The sequence below is a fragment of the Onychostoma macrolepis genome, chromosome 06 (assembly GCF_012432095.1).
Source record: "Onychostoma macrolepis isolate SWU-2019 chromosome 06, ASM1243209v1, whole genome shotgun sequence".
Classification (NCBI taxonomy): Eukaryota; Metazoa; Chordata; class Actinopteri; order Cypriniformes; family Cyprinidae; genus Onychostoma; species Onychostoma macrolepis.
This window is the reverse complement of record NC_081160.1, coordinates 26980480-27001232: the sequence shown is the minus strand read 5'-3', so window position 1 is coordinate 27001232 and position 20753 is coordinate 26980480. Positions and strand designations below refer to the sequence as shown.

At 37.2% G+C, this 20753-nt stretch overlaps 1 protein-coding gene across 2 annotated transcripts in view; it reads left to right on the top strand.

Annotated features, from left to right (window-relative positions):
* The window catches only part of LOC131542760 (immunoglobulin-like and fibronectin type III domain-containing protein 1), a 35273-nt gene extending 15543 nt beyond the window's left edge, over nt 1–19730 (top strand). The window contains exons 4-25 of one of the 2 annotated variants that reach the window (XM_058779738.1): nt 1775–1914; nt 2351–2450; nt 2588–2629; nt 2789–2834; nt 3033–3216; nt 3318–3431; nt 4228–4396; nt 4932–5204; nt 6553–7551; nt 9551–9907; nt 12042–12166; nt 12243–12387; nt 12494–12787; nt 12904–13200; nt 13303–13482; nt 13563–13691; nt 13943–14251; nt 14341–14426; nt 15539–15731; nt 16523–16819; nt 17811–18137; nt 19159–19730. In XM_058779738.1, the coding sequence (XP_058635721.1) occupies nt 1775–1914; nt 2351–2450; nt 2588–2629; nt 2789–2834; nt 3033–3216; nt 3318–3431; nt 4228–4396; nt 4932–5204; nt 6553–7551; nt 9551–9907; nt 12042–12166; nt 12243–12387; nt 12494–12787; nt 12904–13200; nt 13303–13482; nt 13563–13691; nt 13943–14251; nt 14341–14426; nt 15539–15731; nt 16523–16819; nt 17811–18137; nt 19159–19163 (4811 nt within the window). In that variant the 3' untranslated portion in view covers nt 19164–19730. The remainder of the gene's footprint in view (nt 1–1774; nt 1915–2350; nt 2451–2587; nt 2630–2788; nt 2835–3032; nt 3217–3317; nt 3432–4227; nt 4397–4931; nt 5205–6552; nt 7552–9550; nt 9908–12041; nt 12167–12242; nt 12388–12493; nt 12788–12903; nt 13201–13302; nt 13483–13562; nt 13692–13942; nt 14252–14340; nt 14427–15538; nt 15732–16522; nt 16820–17810; nt 18138–19158) is intronic. The other variant, XM_058779739.1, reaches the window with a different exon arrangement.
* Nucleotides 19731–20753: the final 1023 nt, after the last annotated feature.

Below are 20753 nucleotides of genomic sequence, written 5' to 3'. Positions count from 1 at the left end.
GAAGCGTCTTACCTGGGCTGTGGAGAAAAAGAACTGGACTGTTGCTCAGTGGTCCAAAGTCCTCTTTTCAGATGAAAGTAAATTTTACATTTCATTTGGAAATCAAGGTCCCAGAATCTGAAGGAAGAGTGGAGAGGCACAGAATCCACGTTGCTTGAAGTCCAGTGTGAAGTTTCCACAGTCAGTGATGATTTGGGCTGCCATGTCATCTGCTGGTGTTGGTCCACTGTGTTTTCTGAAGTCCACAGTCAACGCAGCCATCTACCAGGAAATTTTAGAGCACTTCATGCTTCCTTCTGTTGACAATGCTGATTTCATTTTCCAGCAGGACTTGGCACCTGCCCACACTGCCAAAGGTACCAAAAGCTGGTTCAATGACCATAGTATTACTGTGCTTGATTGGCCAGCAAACTCGCCTGACCTGAACCCCATAGAGAATCTATGAGGTATTGTCAAGAGGAAGATGAGAGACACCAGACCCAGCAATGAAGGCCACTATCAGAGCAACCTGGGCTCTCATAACACCTGAGCAGTGCCACAGACTGATCGACTCCATGCCACGCCGCATTGCTGCAGTAATTCAGGCAAAAGGAGCCCCAGCTAAGTATTGAGTGCTGTACATGCTCATACTTTTCATTTTCATACTTTTCAGTTGGCCAAGATTTCTAAAAATCCTTTCTTTGTATTGGTCTTAAGTAATATTCTAATATTTTGAGATACTGATTTTTGACTTTCATGAGCTGTAAGCTCTAATCATCAAAATTAAAAGAAATAAACATTTGAAATATATCAGTCTGTGTAATGAATGAATATAATATACAAGTTTCACTTTTTGAATGGAATTAGTGAAATAAATCAACTTTTTGATGATATTCTAATTATATGACCAGCACCTGTACATTTCTAATAAGCATTAAATAAAATATGGTATGATTTTACAATAAGGTCCCATTAGTTAATACATTAAGTAACATAAACTAACAATGAGCAGTAATAGTAATAGTTGTTAATGTTAAACTGTGCATTGTTGGTTCATGATAACCTAGGTCCTTTAAATAATGCTACCGGATAAAACTTTTGTTTTTAACAATATATTAGTAAATGTTACATTAAATAAATGCTTTAGAAGTAATTTAATTGATCAATTTCACTGATGCAGTTAACTAATGTTAAAAATGGAACCTAATTATAAATATGTTTTGTTACCTAAAATACATTCTCTACAAGTCTAAAGACTGGACGCACCTACTTATTCAGTATTATTACTATTTTCCCTTTTCTTAACAATAGCAAAAAACAAAAGCTCTGCACACTCTGGATATTCACTCAAACAACTTCACAAGGTGCATCCTGGGATGCATTTTAAATTCAATATTATATACTGTAGATATACAGTATGCTGGGCACTTGTTGAATTTTTATTAGCATGTTCGTTTTGTAAAGAAATTCACAAATTGGCTCAATTTATACAGTTTATATTAGTTTTGTAGAATAAATCTATACAATTTAAAGCATTTAAGCATATACTGTACCATCAACCATTTTTCATAATCGACATGCATAAATTCAGTTAAGTGTGTCCAGACTTTTAAGTAGTAGTGCACTGGCACACATTCTCTGGTAAATGTTCAGAGAATTGAAAACAAATGTAAGATTACTGTAAATTAAACAACAAGAACAACGATTTCAAGGCACAATAATTCCTTTTTGGAAAGTTCTACTTAATAAAAATGTATTTCTCAAGTCTATAACAACTTTAATTTTCATAATGCAGGAAAACTAGCCATTCTTAAAGCCAAAGTGACTGGAAACCCAACACCCACAGTATCGTGGCGTAGAGCAAAAGGAGAAATTAATGATCCCCAAAGGTTTCAGAACAAATATGACTCAACAACTGGTGAACACACTTTGGAGGTAAGCACAGGCTTTTAGCTTCACTTTAAATCCTCTACTTAACATTTAAGGTGAAGTGTGTAATGGTTTCTTTTTAAAATACCTTCCCATATCCCAGCTTAATGTGAAGAGACTGTAAGTAAGATGATTCCCGCGGAAAGTGTAAATTCTTTTGCCCTGTGCCACCAAAGCATTGCTTGCGTCAGTTGTTTGAGCAGCCCAACATAGCATCATCTTCACAACCAGCACAATTTTGGGGCGGGACATCCTGTTTGCTGGCCAAATGGCAGAGGGTGGGGGGAGTGGTCAAGAAACCTGTTTGGAAACAGTCCTTACTGTTCTCTTTAGCAGCTCAGACATTTAACACTTCACCTTTAAATGTTCATTTCATTATCTTTGTCATTCAATTATTGCCCACGATTCATCAACACAACCTCTTTTTCATTTACTTTTGCAGATGCCTAAAGTGAGCAGTGATCAAGCCGACACTTACAAATGCTATGCCTCAAACGAATATGGAAAAGCTGTTTGCACTGTTGTCCTAAATGTAATTGAAGGTAGGGCACACACATCGTAAAAGCCCTACTTGTTTGTTACTTTCATTTCTAAGTTCTTATTCTATCCACACAGAAAGCAGGACTCATACATGAAAATAGCAGCAAACACAATGTTTTCTTTTTCTTTTCCTTTTCAGTTGGATTCAAAAAGGACAGGGAATTGCAAAAGGCTGAAGCAGGTAAGATAATTGTAACCTTTTGGTAGCTAATTTTCTTCAGCTTAGCATGGCAGTTGATCATAAAGGTAAAAGATTTAATTGGATACTTTGAATACTTTGACATTGAATATGGCGCACGTAAGCATTCACTTTCTTCTGTTTGTTGATTGCATTTTGAAGCTCCAGCAGGTGACCCAACAGAGTTTAGAAAGATGCTCAGGAGAGGGTGAGACATTTGTTTCCATTACATTACACATTAATGCCATGTCATCAGCAGTGCAGTTTCTCTTTAGGCTCTATTTATATGTCTGATTCTTGCCATAGTTAATTAGCCCATCTCATATTAAAACATCAGTCACGTTAACCCAGTTAAGTGCTAGGATTTGGCCTGAAGTTCATATTTGTCATTACAATCTTCTTAAAGTGCTGGCAAAAAAGTTGAGGAGAAAAAGGATGGTGACATTGACGACTCTGTATGGGAATTGCTGCTGAGTGCTGAGAAGAAAGACTATGAGTGCATTTGCATCGAGTATGGCATCACTGATTTCCGTGGCATGCTGAAGAAACTGAACGAGATGAAGAAGGAAAGAGAAGCGGAGCAGGCACAGGTAAAGAGCTGCTGAAATGACAGAAGGTTTCTCACATTTTCATGACTGGATGCACAAATCTGGAGACCAATTATTATGTTCTGTTTGTTTCACTGATTTAGTTCATCCAACATATCAGTAATCTCAAGCCCATTGAGGTGAAATCTGAGGATGCTGCAACCTTTGAGCTGGAAATGGAGCTCAAAGACCCCAACAGCCGCATTTTTCTGTATAAGGTGAGAACCGTGAATCAGAGGATGTGAAATACCAGTGAAAAAAAAGGTGGAACTGGTACAGTAGATCAATGCTAGTTACAAAGCAATGCCTCTCACTGAGCTCTCATCATCTGTGATAATCAACAAACAGCCACAAATGGTTCATGTCAGTATTATTTCAGTATCGTTGAAGTACTTTTATAGTTTTTATTTTTGTAATTTTCATTTTCATTTTAGTTATAGCTTTAGCAATTTAGTTGTCATTTGTAAAGGTTTAAAGTTTTTTCTATTTTATTTTATTTCAGTTTGTGTTTATTTTAGTTTTTTAAAGATTTTTGCTTTAGTTAACTATAATAACCTTGGTTCATATTGTATACTATAATATCTGAAAAAGAACCCCCGATATTTAAGCAAATTTTAACAGTAAAATCGTGGCGGACATAATTGCACTCCATCCAGCACTTCACACTTCAGTCCAGTAGGTGGCGTACTATTAAATTATTATGACTTTGTTTTCAATTACTTGGCTGGATAATTACATATTAGGCCATAATACCCAAATAATTTACTATAATGAAAAACAAAGACGATATGTTAACATGCATTTGCATATGGGTATGAAGGTTGATTTTATCATTACTGTACTTGACTGTGACATTGCATATTTTTCAAATGAAAAGCCTGTTTAAGGCTACACAAAAGATACTGCACTAATGCTACCTATTCAGCCAGCATAATTTGGAGATATTTTTCTTTGTCTTATTTTTCTATATGCATCATGAACATTCATCACAGTTACTCTTTACCTTTTGTTCAGGATGGCATCATGATTCCATTCAGCAAAGACATTGAAGGTGAAATGAAACATGGTCTAAAACAAATTGGCAAGAAGTACATCTTCACTGTTAAAAGCCTCAATCCAGAAGATGCTGGAATCTATCAAGTGGATGTTGAGGGTGTCAATATCTTTTCAACGGATTTCAAGAGTACGTTTTTTTGCCGCACATTTGTCTATTTGTCAGTTAGCCTCCTGCTGAAAAGACCAGCACGATTTCCCACGCTTGTCTAAGCTGCCTTGGTGTTTCTCTGGCTGGTTAAAACATAAAAACACATCTACACTGGATGTAAGCTATGCACCGTTATGCCCCAAAACTAAATTGATCCCATAATAATCAATAAAGCTGTCTACACTGGAAGCATCTGTTAGGTTGCACACTGGACAGTTACATCAAAGTCAGCATGTGATGTTTCTGGTCTGCTAATATAAATTGTCTTTTGCTTCTAAACATGTATACACAGTTGTAGCAACACTAACATTATAATAATATTTATTTGCTAAGTCTGTTTTTAACCAATGTATTTCCATTGAAAATCAAGCAAATTGTGCTGTTTAAGCTGGTTAAGAAGCCTAGTGGAGACACCCGAATTTAAAACCAGCTTTGCTGGTCTTTTCAGTAGTGCTTTTACAGAATGTATAATGCCATGGATTGACTGAGGTGTGTTTATCCATATTTAAAACAGTTCCCCCTGTGGACTTTGCCCTGAAGATTAAGGAGGTGACAGCCCAAGAGAGAGAGGATGCCTTGTTTGAGTGTGTTTTAACTCAGCCCGTTAGTAAGATTTCTTGGACCCTAAAAAATACACCTCTCTCTAACAACGAAAAATATGAGATTACTTGTTCTGAAGATAAACTGGTCCACCGTCTGAAAATTATTGATTGTATGCCTTTGGATGCTGGAATCTATGCAGCTATAGCTGGCATTAAGTCTAGCAGTGCTTGGCTGATTGTAGAAGGTAAGTACAACTTTTTTCACTTAGTAGAAATAGGTCCTATCAATGAAAAAAAAGTAATCAAATTAAATGCATCGTGCTGATTAATTAAATTCACTGAACATAGATTTGCACATAACATATACAATACCTGTATGCATTTCCATTTTCTCCTGAACACAAAAGAAGATATTTTGAAAAATGTTGGTAATTAAACAGGTTTTTTTCCATACTATGAAAGTCAGTGGGGAACAGCAACTGTTTTGTTACCTACCTGGTCTCATAGGAAATACGTGCCTCCAAGTAAATTTCTGCAAAACTGAAAAAATGTACCTATAAGTACGAATCACTGCAGTTTCCAGTTGAAATGAACACTAGAGGCAGTAAAACTCTGACAAATTTTATTCCTTTTCACACAAAGTATGATTTGCAGGTCCACAGTTTTGATTAATAAAGCCTAATTTTTGGATTGGTGTAGGGGATATTTCCAAGACAATAGAGCAGAGGTCTTCAACTCTGCTCGTGGGGACCCACTCTCCTGGAAAGTTTATTTCCAACCTGCTTCAGCACACCTGCCTGCAATTTTCAAGCAGTCTTGAGGAGCTTGATTGGCCGCTTCAGGTGTGTTTGATTAGGGTTGTAGCGAAACTCTTCAGGATAGTGGGTCCCCAGGAACAGGGCTGAAGACCTCAGACTGGTCCTGAATCACTTTTAAGCTAAGACTCCTAGTTAGAAATGTTTAAGCTAAATTAGGAGCTCTCTGAGAGGATTCTTAGAATCTTTAAGAATACTGGTCCAGGTTGCTTGTTACCCACATTCTTCAAAATATATTATTTTATGTTTAACAGAAGACAGAAACTCATACAGGTTTGGAACAACTTGAGAGAGGAGCAAATGATGAATAATTTTCATTTGTCAGTGAACTATTCCTTTAAGTCAATGCACTGTTTTTATTTCCACATTGCATTATTTTTATTACAATTAGTTGTACTAAATTCAGTGGCTAAAAATAATTTAATTGCATGATACACTTATTAAATAATCAATTACAAATAATCGCAGCCCTTTTATTAGAAAATAAGGCTGTCAATTAATTTAAAAAGTCAAATTAATTATAATTTCTTGATTTGTATTCAGATTAATAACAAATTATAGCAATATACTGTCCACAAATAAAAGACTCCCTAAATACAATCTATTTTTTAAAAAAGCCCACAAATAAAGACATTACAAAATATGTCTTTAAAGTCAGTATATTGTTTTATTTCTGTAATGCCTTATTTTTATTATATGTATTTGTACTACATCCTGTAATTTTATTAACTTGCTTAAATTCAATATGAATCTGTTTGTATTATTGTTTCCACACCAGCTGACAAAGATCCTGCAACAAAGGGAAAGAAGAAAGCCCGGAAAACCACTCAGGCAGGTGGTAGTGGTGAAGACTTGCTGAAGATTGCGGCTGAGCAGGCAGAGAGGAACAAGAAGGAGATAGCAGAAGCTTTGGAGGCTGCTAAGAAAATCCAGGCTGAAAGAGAGGCAGCAGAAGCTGAAGCTAAAGCCAGAGCTGCAGCTGAAGCAGAAGCAGCAAAAGCGGCAGCACAAGCGGCAGCAGCTGCCGCAGCCACAGCTGCGGCTAAAGCTGCACAGGATGCTCTTGCCGCAGCTAAAGCCAAAGGTAAATCTGAGGCTGAAGCTAAAGCTGCAGCAGAAGCAGCTGCTCGGGCTGCAGCAGCTAAAGCCAAAGCCAGTGCTGAGGAGGAGGCCAGAAAGCAGGCTGAACTCAAGGCCTTAAGTGAAGGTCTGAGTGCTGAGCAAGCTGCTGCAGCAGGGGCTGCGGCAGCTGCTGCGGCAGCTGCTGCGATGGCTGCACAGGCAGCTGCTGCAGCAGCAAGTCTTGGGAAGGCTGGAGCTGCAGGTGGAGATGGAGGTGCTGCTGCAGCGGTGGTAGGAGCTGTATGGGCTGCAGGAGCTACAGGTACTGGACAAGCTGGGGGAGCTGGAGGAGCCGGAGGTGCTGGTGGAGCCGGTGGAGCTAGAAGAGCTGGAGGGGCTGATGGAGCCGGAGGTGCTGGTGGAGCTGGAGGAGCTGGAGTAGCCGGTGTAGCCGGAGGAGCTGGAGGAGCCGGAGGGGCTGATGGAGCCGGAGGTGCTGGTGGAGCTGGAGGAGCTGATGGAGCTGGAGGAGCTGGAGGGGCTGATGGAGCCGGAGGTGCTGGTGGAGCTGGAGGAGCCGGCGGGGCTGGAGGAGCTGGAGCTGCTGGTGGGGCTGGAGGAGCTGATGGTTCTGGAGGAAGCGGTGGTGAGGGAGGAGAGGGAGGAGACAAGAAGCGTCAAAGAGCAGGACCTCTTGTACCAGAGACTGTCGTAGGTAAGGAATTATACAAGACATTAAATATATCTACACTACACAAATTCCTTCTTGCTTTTATTTCTCATTTTAAAAATATGTAGTGTACCATTTCAGCAATGATTGGTTCTTACAGAAAATATACAGTCTGGCAAAGCAGGCCAAACTTTCATACAGCACATATACATACATACAGTATTGTTTATGTACAATGCTGTTCAAAAATAATTATCTTATGCTGACTAAGGCTGCATTTATTTGATAAAAAATACAGTAAAATTAAAAACAGTAATATTACAAAATATGTTTATAATTTCAAATAAATGTTTTCTATTTATTTAACTTATTCCTGTGATGGCAAAACTGAATTTTCAGCAGCCATTACTGTGATCATATGATTCTTCCGAAATTATTCACAACATCCTCACACAACTTTCTGTTTACTTATAAGCTGATGTTACTCTGCACATACATATGCAATCATCACAACACCCCTACATCCTAGAGGTGTTTTACTGTAGCTCAAGTGGGAAACACTCACAACACAATCAAAGCATTGCACATCCTGTGCTGATTAATTCACCGTTTACATCAAAAATCATGATAGGAAACTCAAACACACCCAGCACAGTTCCAGATGTGTGCATGGAAGGGGAAGCCGAGGGCCGTACTCGTGTAAGACAAGGCCCACTGATACCAGACTCAGTGACTGGTAAGAGTGTGGGATGAATACACTAAATCCGGCTCATCTATATTAAAATCATGTGCTGTGATTACAGAAACTAAATAGTTTACTAAACTAAAAAGTGTTTGTCAACTGTAACACAAATAGCTTTTACTTGAATGATTGATAAAATATTGATCATGAGAAAGAGATTTCAAGTAACATTTACAACCAATTTTTTTTCTTTTTCTTTATAAACTGATTGTTTAAGCATGATTATTAATTTTCAGTGATTAAGAGTGAATATTATATATATATATATAATATATATATTTAAATAATAATACTTTTAACATGGGGGGAAACATAGGAGTGCTGAAAAGTATTATCACAACTAATGTAATTTCCAATAATATGAGGTCATCAAACTGAAAAAAAAAAAAAAAATACATCAAATAATCAATCTTTTTTTATTTTCTCTATCGTTGAATGTTCCATAAAATCCATACATTTTTTCAGCTAAATGTGCACTTCTGTCTGTCTTAATTGTTTGTTTGTGTCATTTATTTGTTGTTCAAGTACCTGTTTTGTGTGCTGTTTGTTTCTCAAGAGTTTTTCAGTGTCAGTGTGTAACGTTTCAAAAAATTATTTGGTTATATGATTATTATATGATTATTTGGTTTCTATGTTTGTAGTGCTATGCTGGGTAGCCCCTCCCACTGTGAAATCTCATTGGCTATATTGTGTTCTACAAAGTTTTATATTAACAGTATGTTCTGAATGGTTGTGCTAGTGCAGTCATGCTGCAACTTTCTTTAAAAAATAAAAAATCATTAATCGTACTATAGCATACAATTTTTGCTCTGGATAATTTTATTTTAATTTTATTTATTTTTTATAATACACATAGCCATAAAAAATCATTTATAATAGGAAGAAAAGAAGAAAAAAAACCCACCAGAAACATTATCGTTGTGCTTAACATATTATATGCATTTTCCATTGTCTTGTAAATAAATAAAAAACTAAAATAGAGCACAAAATAACAATGTACGCGAATCAGAATATTTGATGTTTAATACAGAGCTTTGTGGAGCAGGATTTTTCGACCAATGAGATTTTATTTTGGGTGGAATTACCCAGCATGGCACAAAAGCAACAAAACTGCAGATTCAGCATGTTTAGAGGCATGACCTCGGAAAATGTTCATTGTTTGCATTTTTGTCACCGTTTTCTTAAATGTTCTTGTTTGTTTTGTGTTTTTCTTTTTATTCTACATCTTCTTTCTAACCCCTTTATCATATTAATGTCAATCTTCAAAATGCTTCACCCACTGACCAAACGGCATGAATGAAGGTGGAGGTAACCCATCTGATAAAGAAAAACCAGCAGGGTCTGACAAACCATCAGGTTCGGGTAATCCATCAGGTTCCGGTAACGCATCAGGTTCAGGAAACCCGTCAGGTTCTGACAACCCTTCAGGTTCCGGGAACCTGTCTGGGTCCGGTAGCGCTTCAGGTTCTGGCAGCGCTTCAGGTTCTGGGGACCCACCAGGCCCCGGGAAGCCACCAGGTCCAGGAGGCCCATCAGAGGGCAGCACTGAAGCTACAGAGGAAGAAAAAGGAGCTGAAGATGAAAAGGACGAGTCAGATAAAGCTGGCAAGCGTTCAGGCCGTAAAAAACAAGGCCCACAGGTTCCAGAGACAGTTGTTGGTAAGAGATATTTGAAGTTGCACTGAACACTGACATTGCTCCAATGCAAATGTCAAAGTCATTCAGAATACTCAGGAATAACTGTACAGTCCCTTGTAGGAGTTCTGGGTCTAATTCAGTCACATCATCTGAACAATAAACAAAGTTATCCAAACATATCCTATTCCGATTAAGTACATTGTTAATCAGAAAACTTCTTTAATTGGACTTGAGTGGCATTTAATTGTTATCTTTTTTTTTTTATTACTTAATTTAGTTTTATTTGAACCATTCTGGACATGTTTTGGAGCTTATTTGCGCAGGACCAAACATCTCACAACATACTTTAGGACTTGCTGGATAACTTTCCACTGAGAAACTTTGTCAGTTTCATTGTCCTAAGCGCTTATTTAAAGATTATACCCTTGGGTCCAACAGCTATAGAACAGGCTTTGTAAGCGTATGCATATTCCTATCAGCAGTTATTGGACATAATGTGCTTGTTGAAACATTGTGAAGGCATATTTGATGAGCAAGTTAAAAATAAGTGAGGGATATATTGAGCAAGGCGGGTTGTAATCAGTAACTTTAATAACCTCTTTAATTAGGTTGATTTGAGTAGGCAGAAAAATTTATTTCACACGATGCTAGTGGGCGTTGGATAACTTTGTTTATTAAAGTAATAATTCAGTCAAAATTAAAAATTCTGTCTTTATATGTATTTATCCTCATCCCATTCCAAACCTGTATGTTGTTATTTTTTCTATGGATAATAATAATAATAATTTCATTTTATTTTATTTTTTGTTTTTATATTTTTGTTAATTATTTTATAGTATATTGTAGATTTTAGTTATTTATTTGTTTGTTTGTTTGTATATATATATATATATATATATATATATATATAATTTTTATTTTTTTATTTTTTTAAATCATATGGTTTACTTATGCTGCTTTTGTCATGGAAGATCTATGTAAAAACCTTTATAAATTCAATTTCAGTATTTACCAAACAACAACAATATACAGGTTTGGAGGGACATCTCTGAGTAAACTATTCCTTTAAATAAAATAAAGAAAAAACTCAGTAAGTAATTGGAGTGAGGACCAATTCTTTGTGGAAAAGAGTTTGTTTTATTGTAAGATACAATAATAAATGTATTTAAAAAAATAGTATCCACCCAGTCTTTAATGTGCCAGATATTTCTTATGCATTGTGTGTCTGCTGTTTGTGTAGATCAGTATGCGCTTGTATTGTCTTCACCAAGCTTGCTTGTCTTGCTAAAGGCCAATCACCTCGCTCACTAATCAGAGGAAGCAGGACATGATAAGATCTTAATAAATGCAGCCAAATAGGACTTCACAAACTTTAATTACGAGAAGACAAATGAAAGATTTTATATGCCTTGGAAGACGTGAAAATTCCTGCAGAAGTCATTCCAGCAAGATCTTCAATTGTCAAAACACTTGGGGTTGCAAGAAAGTGACTCAATCAGCATTTACCTGGAGATTTTAAAGCAAATTCTGCACAAGAACCAAATTGCATTTGGATGGTATCCAGAGACAGCACGAAATGGGAAAAGGGGGGAAATATTCATATTAATCTAATAGAACAGCAACGTTATTTGGTAATACCACCAAAACAAGAAGGTTTCCATCATTTACCCATTAGTGGTGAAGCTTATTTAGAGTAACTACTAATTCAGAGAATTATCTCAACTGAACAACCTCAACCAAGAGTGATAACTATGTACTATTAGAACGGAAATAATTTCTGTACAATGCATTTCTAAAATAAGTCAGGTTAAATGTGTACCGGGCATTCAGAGATGCTTCATAACTGGTCTTTTAAGAATATTCTAAGAAGATTCGGATTGTAGGAAGTCAGCACTGAAGACAATGGCAAGATATCATACACCTGATATTTTTTCTCACACATTTCTGTTGACTTTCATTTACATTTAAATGAAAGTTAATGCATTTTAACACATGCTATAAAATATGTATGTCCATACTTACTAAGTGTACAAGTGTAGAATTGCTACAGTAGGCCTCAATTAATGTGTGTGGACTACAACTCAAACATCATGCAGCAAAATGATAACCGTGCTTGAATTATTAATTACTAATTTTGTCCACAAATCACCTGCAGATCCTGGTGTTCACTTTTCTGCTGGGCTGGAAGACTGCAAAGCTATTGTGGGAGAAGCAGCTGAACTGGTCTGCAAACTTAGCAGTGCTGACTGTAAAGGTGTCTGGTCCAAAGATGGCGATGAGGTATAAAGAAGCCACAATAATATGCTAAATGGTATATATGGTATATGTGTAAACTGTTCTTCAAATTTCTCTGTAGATTACTGCCTCCACTGAGGGTTTGACTATTAGTAAAGAGGGAGCGGTTCATAAACTGAAAATTGCTAAAGTAACAGAAGAATTTGCTGGAAAATATCGGTTTGAGGCTGATGGGCGTAAAACCGAATGTGTGATTGCTGTTGAAGGTTTGTTTTTTAATATCTGCTCATTTGTGCCAATACATATGCAAATGTTCCAAATTTCATGTTTATACTTTTTTTATTTATTTATTCTGTTTGTGTGTGTGATAAGATCCACCAAGATTCAGTGCCAAGGAAATTGAAGAATTTGCAAAACCGATTGTGATCAAACGCAATCATAAAGCCACCTTCAAAATTCCATTTATTGGCCGTGAGCCATTCAAAGTCCAGTGGTACAAAGATGGTGAAGAGCTCATGCCAGACTCTCACTGCAAGATTGAGATTTCAGAGACTGAAAGCCGCCTGGTTCTCACCAAATTACAGCGTAAAGACACCGGGGAAATAAAAATCAAAGTCAAAAATGAGTTTGGCACAGTTGAAACCATTTCTAATCTAGTTGTACTTGGTGAGTACAAAAAGTGAACTAATTAAACAGGTTGTATTTTTAATATGAAGGCAGTACAGTTTGGTAACAAAATTACTCTCCATTTTGCCTGACAATTTTTAATTTTTTTTATTTAGATAAACCTACCCAACCACTTGGACCACTGGAGATCGTTGAAGCATCTGCCAACTGCATTGAGATCAAGTGGAGACCACCAAAAGACAACGGTGGTTGCCCTATTAAACATTACATACTTGAGCGTAACCAAATTGGACGCAACACATGGAAAAAGATTGGCCAGATCCCAGGTGAAGCCCACTACAGAGACACTGATGTTGACCATGGCAGAAGATACTGTTACCGTATCAGAGCCGAGACTGATGAGGGCATCAGTGAACTGATGGAGACTGAGGATGTGCAAGCTGGCACTAAAGGTGACTTACTAAACAAAAAAATCTCTCAAGAGTAGCCTTGTGCTAGTCAGTCGCTATACAAACTCGTCTTAATATAAACTTCTGGATTGTCTTACTTTCCAGCATATCCTGGTCAGCCATCTGTTCCTAAAGTAGCCAGTGCCTTTAAAAACTGCATTAACCTGACATGGACTCCTCCGACCAATACTGGAGGAACCGGTATTTTGGGTTATAACTTAGAGAAACGCAAGAAGGGCAGTAACTTGTGGGGCCAAGTCAATCCATCAGATCAGCCAATCCAGGGTGTGTATCTCATATTTTTACATGAGTTACTTTAAAGTACTGCCTGCTAGTAATGTTTACCTCTCAATTACCATCCACAGCAAAGAAATATGCTGTAAAAGATGTAGTTGAAGGAATGGAGTACGAGTTCCGTGTGTCCGCCATCAACATATCTGGAGCTGGTGAACCAAGCATCCCCTCAGAATTTGTGTTTGCGAGAGATCCCAAAAGTGAGTAATTTCTCAGGTTGCTCATTACCTTCAAAAAGAGAAGAGGAATTCAGCATAAGTATTCTCAAGGCTGTACATTTCGAGAAACGAACCGTGTCCTCCCCTCAAAGATATGCAAAAATAGCAGATTTAGGTCAGAATTTTCTGGGCTTCAAAACAACAAGCTAATTTGAACTCCTCTTGCACTTCTCCCTATTTCTCTTTCAATGCACAATTCTTATGCGAATGCTTTCGTCTCAATTTCCTATCAGAACCCCCTGGTAAAGTCATTGACTTTAAAGTGACAGACTCCACCTACACTACCTTGTCCTTGTCTTGGACTAAACCAAAAGAAGATCCTGGTGTTCAGGATGAGGCCAAGGGATACTTTGTTGATGTCAGGCCTGCTGAGAACACAGAATGGGATCGATGCAACACAAATGCCATCATCATGACCTCCTACACTGTAAAGGGACTGAAATCAATGGCCATGTATTGGGTTAGAGTGATCTCCGTCAATGAAGGTGGAGAGGGTGAGCCACAGGAGCTGGACAACTACATCTTGGCTATGCCTCCTCCAGGTGAATCAGCTTATCTACGGTCTGCCTCTCATTTTCGAAAACTGTACTAGATATGCCACATCATTAACTCAATGTGTTGTTTTTCTTAGTGAGACCGAGATTCACAGATTCTAAGATCAAGAGCTTCATGGTGGTCAGAGCTGGAAATTCTGCACGATTCAACATCAACTTTGAGGTAATGGGCAATACTAAAACCATACAGTACTTTTAGAGACCAAACCAGGGGTTTAGAACTTTTATCACATAAAGTTTGTCACTTTTTGGGAGACAATCATTATATTCCGCCTGCGGTGTGAAGGGATGAAATATAACTGCTGTCATCCAGAATCCTGTCCCCACTCCTCGATTCCTTTATCAAAAATATAGTGCTGACTTGCATCAGCAAAACATAAACAGGTTAAAAGTATGGGTGTCATCGTGGACAGTACTTAATCATTTGAAGCTCGTATTAACGACGTTACTCATTCTCCATTTTTCCATCTACAAAATATTAATCGTCTGCATCCTGTACTCTCAACAAAGAGTACTGCTGTCCTTGTACACGCTTTAGGTAACATCACAAATTGATTACTGTAAATCCTTGTTTTATGGACTCCCGTCTAAATCTTTACACAAACTTCAGCTAGTACATAATGCAGCTGCACGAGTTATTTCCAAAACTTCTATATCCAAGCACATCTGTCCTGTGCTACAAAATCTGCATTAGCTCCCTGTTAAATATCGCATAAATTTTAAAATCTTGCTTTTAACTTACAAGGCACTTAATATTTGGCTCCCTCATACTTATCCGATCTCCTGCGTATAAATACTTCTACATGTATCTTACAATCTGCCTCTGCGCTCACTCTTGTACTTCCAGCACTCGGACAACTTCTGTGGGTTCACAAGCTTTTGGTTATGCTGCTCCGTACCTATGGAATTCACTACCGGTGGATATTCGTAATAGTCAAAGTCTTGTGGTTTTTAAATTTAGAATTAAAACTTGTCTGTTTAGGCAGGCTTTTATGTAATGTTTAGTTGTAGGTAGGCTGTGTTGCCCTATTGTTTGATGATTGGTTGTTTTACTGATGCACAGTGTTGCGTAAGGTACCTATAAATAAAATGTATAATAATATTAAGAATTTGGGGCTACTTGCTGAATATTATGTCCCCTAATTAATATCCATGAGCCAGGCTATATCATGCTCCCTTCCCATTCACTATTCAGATCATTCCTACTCCCCTCATTTAAACTATATTTTGTATTGGCCACATGTCCGATACTTGTCCTATATTACCTTTTTACAGGCTTCCCCTTGTCCTGATGTCATCTGGCTTAAAGATGGTGTCCATGTGTCCAAACGTGCCACTATAAGCAATGCTGAGGGAGGTTCTCAGATCCTGATCCCATCTGCAGATCGCTCCGATACAGGAATCTATACCATCATAGTCAAGAACATTGTGGGACAAGAGACCTTCAGTATTGAGATTAGAGTTACAGGTAAAATGAGGGAACCAGTGTGCCATCTTAAATGGCATCACCAAATAAAATTGAAAAAATTTATTCAAATATGTTTTCCTAAATAGTCCCAGTGTGTCACTGTTTGAAAAATGGATAGCCATGCCCCCAACTATTGGTTAAGCCATGTTGCTATGTTGGCATAAGAATGCAATGCTTTGTTAGTATTACCACAGAGCCAAAGTGCTTGTACTGTTTCGTGAAATCATCTTATGAATAACTTATAGGCTCTACGTGTTAAGCTGGGACAGTAGAAAGTATTTTCAGAAATTTTGTGTTTTGAAAAAACACAACGAGAAATGTATACTAAGCTTCTGTTAACATATTCCTATTTTAATATAATTAATAATGTAATTTATTCTAGTGATGGCAAAGCAGTCTTCAGCATCACATGTTCCTTCAGAAATCACTCTAATATGCAGATTTGTCACGGGGGGAAAAAAAAACTGTTATTATCATCAATGCTAAAAACAGTTGTGCCGCTTAATATTTTTGCAGACACTGTGATGCATTTTTATTATGATTCTTTGATGAATAGAAAGTTTAAAATAATAGGAAAATTTTGAAACACTAAAAATCTTTACTGTCAGTTTTGATTAAGTGGATGCATCCTTGCTGATTAAAAGTACTACTTTCTTTCAAAAAATGTTTTTGAATGGTAGTGTAGATTTATAGATGGATATACCCAACCAAGCTTGCTATGTAGAGGAATGTACGTGTAATAGGCTTGATCTGCCAGTTCTGATGAACTACGACTGATTGTTTTGGTGTAGACGAGCCAAAGCCCCCAGGCTACATTGAGCTGGATGAGAACGTTCCGGGCACGGTGACAGTTTCCTGGGAACCATCCCCAGACGAGAAACGCGATGATCGCCTGCATTACATGGTGACCAAGAGAGACTCCAGCAAGAGGACCTGGCACACTGTAGCAGACCGTATCTTCAACAACCGTTTCACAGCCTGTAACATCATGCCAGGGAGAGAGTACCAGTTCCGTGTGTACTCCAAAAATGACATTGGCCTGTCTGCCCCTTCAGAGTCACCAAAATGGCTTATCACATGCAAGAAAGGTTTGTAATACTGGGGTGTGGTGGTGTAAGAATGGTGGATGCTATTTATACTACATGGTATAACGGTGGACACTGTTTGCATTAAGTATAAATAGTGATATATAGCGTTGTGTGACAGATTGTGCAAATTGTGACAGATGTTATTCACACGAAGTCTAAGTAGAATCCTATTTGTACTAGAGGAAAAAAAAAAAAATCTGAGCAGTGATGGGTGGAGTTAGCTATTTAGAAAATTGAATTAGCTATTCAGGGCATGAATTAAAACAGTGGTTTTCAACTGGGCTTTGCTTCAATACCCAGATGTGTGCATCAACTGGTGACCCAAAACCAAAACTGTTATGTATTTTGTATTATGTTTATATATAAATGTAACAAAAAAAGCCCTGAAAATCAAACAAAATATATTACTATTACCATGAACTGCAATGTGCTAAGCCTAAAATACTGGGCCAATTATTATACCACTAATATTTGTAACACTTCACAATTAGGTACCAATGTTAAAGTCAACTAACAATAATAAAAAAATCTAAATCATCTTAATGCTAATTTCAACATTTATTAATACATTAATTAAATCAAAAGTATCTGTTAATATTGTTTAATGGACCTAAACTAACACAAACTAACAATGAACAGCTGCATTTTATTATAATTATATACCAAAAATAAAAATGCATTAACTAAAATGAAGTGTTACCATAGTTTCATGATAATATGTTAGACATATGGTAACATATGGTTAGTTGCATATTATTTGCATTTAACATTGTTTTTCCCTTGCTATCATAACCAGACCTGTAATCCAATTTTGGATCACAACCCACTGATTTAGAGAATATGCATACTCTGATCTCATGCACGTCCTGCCACTAGGGGGTGTCTGCTTGCTCATGCACTACTACACGGTGACCCTTCAGGGACCCACTGACACGTCAAGTACACAGCCTTAATGAATTGTTTTTTAACCAAACTCTTTCAATTCTTGCAGAAAAATTCACACTGAACATCCCAGAGTCAAAGACCTGCAACTTGGAGAATCCTCCGAGGTTTATGGTCCCCCTGAAAATCCACACAGCCCCGCAAGGCTACGAGTGCTACATGAGCTGTGCCGTGAGGGGCAACCCCACACCCCACGTCACCTGGTACCGCAACAACGTCAGCCTCAACACTGACACCAACTACTACATCACTAACACCTGTGGAGTGTGCTCCATGCTCATTCTCAGGGTTGGAGCCAAAGACATGGGAGAGTATAAAGTCATAGCTGAGAGCCCGCTGGGAAGAGCAGAGTGCACCACCAATCTCACAGTGAGAGGTAAGGGTCTACATGAAGAACTCACCTCACTGGATGAAAGTTGCACCATTAAGCACCTGATGACGGTGGGGTTTCCCAAAGCTCTAAGTACAATTTTAAAAGTCGTACTTTAACTCTAGGCAAGCTTCCCAAAAGCATCATCATCTGCTTAAGTACTATGTAAAACCATAAATAAATCCTCCGACCTTTTTTAGTGTTAAAACCCGTATCTTTTATGAAACTCTGCCTTACCAAAGTGCCAGTATTTTTTTTATTTTTTATTACTATATTCAGTAATGTTTAATAACTTCCAGTGCCTATTGATTTATCCATGTACGGGATGATCTTCCATGATCCGCAACACTGTTGGGAATCCCAGCAAATGCCACTCAGAAAAGTTATTAAATGACAAAAATGGAAACATCTAAATGCTTCTCAATCCAATTTTACAAGGCATCCTACCAATGCACCACTAACTAGCTATGTGCAATATAATGTTTCTAAATATATTCCTAAAAATATCTTCAGAAATTCTAAGAATAACTTGGTAAACACAAACAGATATCTAAGAATATTTCAAAACTACATTAATTAACGTGAACTAACAATAAAAAATAACTCATTTCATTTTAATTTCAACATTTATAAATACATTATTGAAGTCAAACGTTGGATCTTAATATTATTTAATGGACCTGAACTTACTGATTATTGTAACAAATGTACTGTTAATTGTTTGTTAATGCATCAGCTAATAATGGGACTGAATGAAAACATCTTAATGCTTCTGAATCTATTTTTACAAGACTTTCTACCAATGCACCACTAACTAGCTACATGATGTATAATGTTTCTAAATATATTTCAAAATGCAGCTTCAGACATCCTTCGAATAACTTGGTTTCAAACATTTTTATGTCAAAAAGTCATAAAAGTTACTCAAAGTAAATTCAAAATGTTTAAAACATTTTCATACATTACACTGCAAATAAATTTAATCTAACACCTTAACCATATTTTCTTTTCTTTCTTTGTTTTTCAGAATAAAACCTTGACGTGGGGAGGATGTCAAATTGTTGTTGTTTTTTGGATTTTAGGCCCTTTGTAGAGCTACAGCATTGAATCATGAAAAAGCTCCACAGTGTGGCCTTATGAGACAAAAATGTTAGAATCAAATGCATGCGAAAAACTACATATCGTCTTACTGTGTTTAATAGCACAAAAACCTGAAAACATAAAGAAAAAAACTCTGTGTTGTGCCGCTTGGGTGGCTGATGCTTAATACGCCATGCTTACCTAATCCTGTTTGGCAATGATTTTACTTCAGCTTAGTTCAGGTTTGGGGGGTTTTATTGTTTATTGTGTATTGTATTTAATTTATTAATTTATTTATTCTTGGCTTTTGTGTACGTACGCTGCTCTTTCACACTTTCACAAATTCAATTACACTGAAGTACGGTTAAAAAAGTGTAAAGTGCTGATTTCTTGCATCCATTTTTTTCTTTTTGCTTGTCTGGAAATGCTAAAGTGTAAAAGACGCTTTGCTTCTTCAGATATGCTTTATCAACAAAAATGGTTTGGTGTAAATAAAATATTCAGGTTCTTTGAACAGTGCACTTGTGTATTGACCGTTATTGTATTTTATCATTACAAATCCATTATTCTGCATATGAATTCACAAAGCACAATGATCCGATTATTAATCCATGATCCTAAGCTCCTGAAATTCTCAAGAGATGTTTTTTCTGAACACATCCATTCATAAAGAGGAAAAAACGAGAGAAATACTATACAGAAGTGCCATATAAATGCAAACAGATGACACCACGAAGACTCACTTATAAGTAAAGTCTGAACATGCTGTCCTTGTTATATTTGGAGTATTTTACTGCCAATACATTTTTTAAATGACCTGACAGGGTCCAGCACATGTAACATCAGTATGGTGCATCTGTGGCGTGGTTATGTATGTACTCATGTGGAGATGTCAGACTTAAGAGTCACTACATCATGATGATTTATGATCTCCATGTCTCTTCTGATCCATATATGGGCCATAACTCCCTAGCCTGAACATATCAATGTAACTTCAAACTCGTATTCAACAAGCACGGAATTTTCAGTCTTGCCCAACTAAAGGTTTATGCATCCCATAAATCATTAACAATAATTTTTCTTCAAAACAATGGCATATATTTATATATTTACAGTAAAAAACTTAAATGAGAACTGTTCTATTGTACTAATATAGGCTAGATTATTCTTCCATGACCCACACAGAATTTTTAATATGATACGCACTTAAAATGACAAATGATATACCATTTTTAAATAAAACATCAATATCGCTATGTTCAAAGCTCCTTCGCATCATTTTGAGAAGCACAAGCTTACCTTTCTCACACCAGCTGCTCCCTCCGCGGTCACTGTGCGTTTACTCCTGGAGTTTCTTATTTGGTGGATAGTTCTTAAGCTTCATTCTCCAGCCTGGTCCCATATCTAAGGGAGGAGTCACAGTTCCTCATCACACTTATGTCTTTGATCAGAACTCACGGGTAAGCCTATCCCTCAGCCAACACCCCTGAGGAGCAACAGGACACCTTTGAGGACCATCTCAAGTTGGGCTGCAAAGGTGAA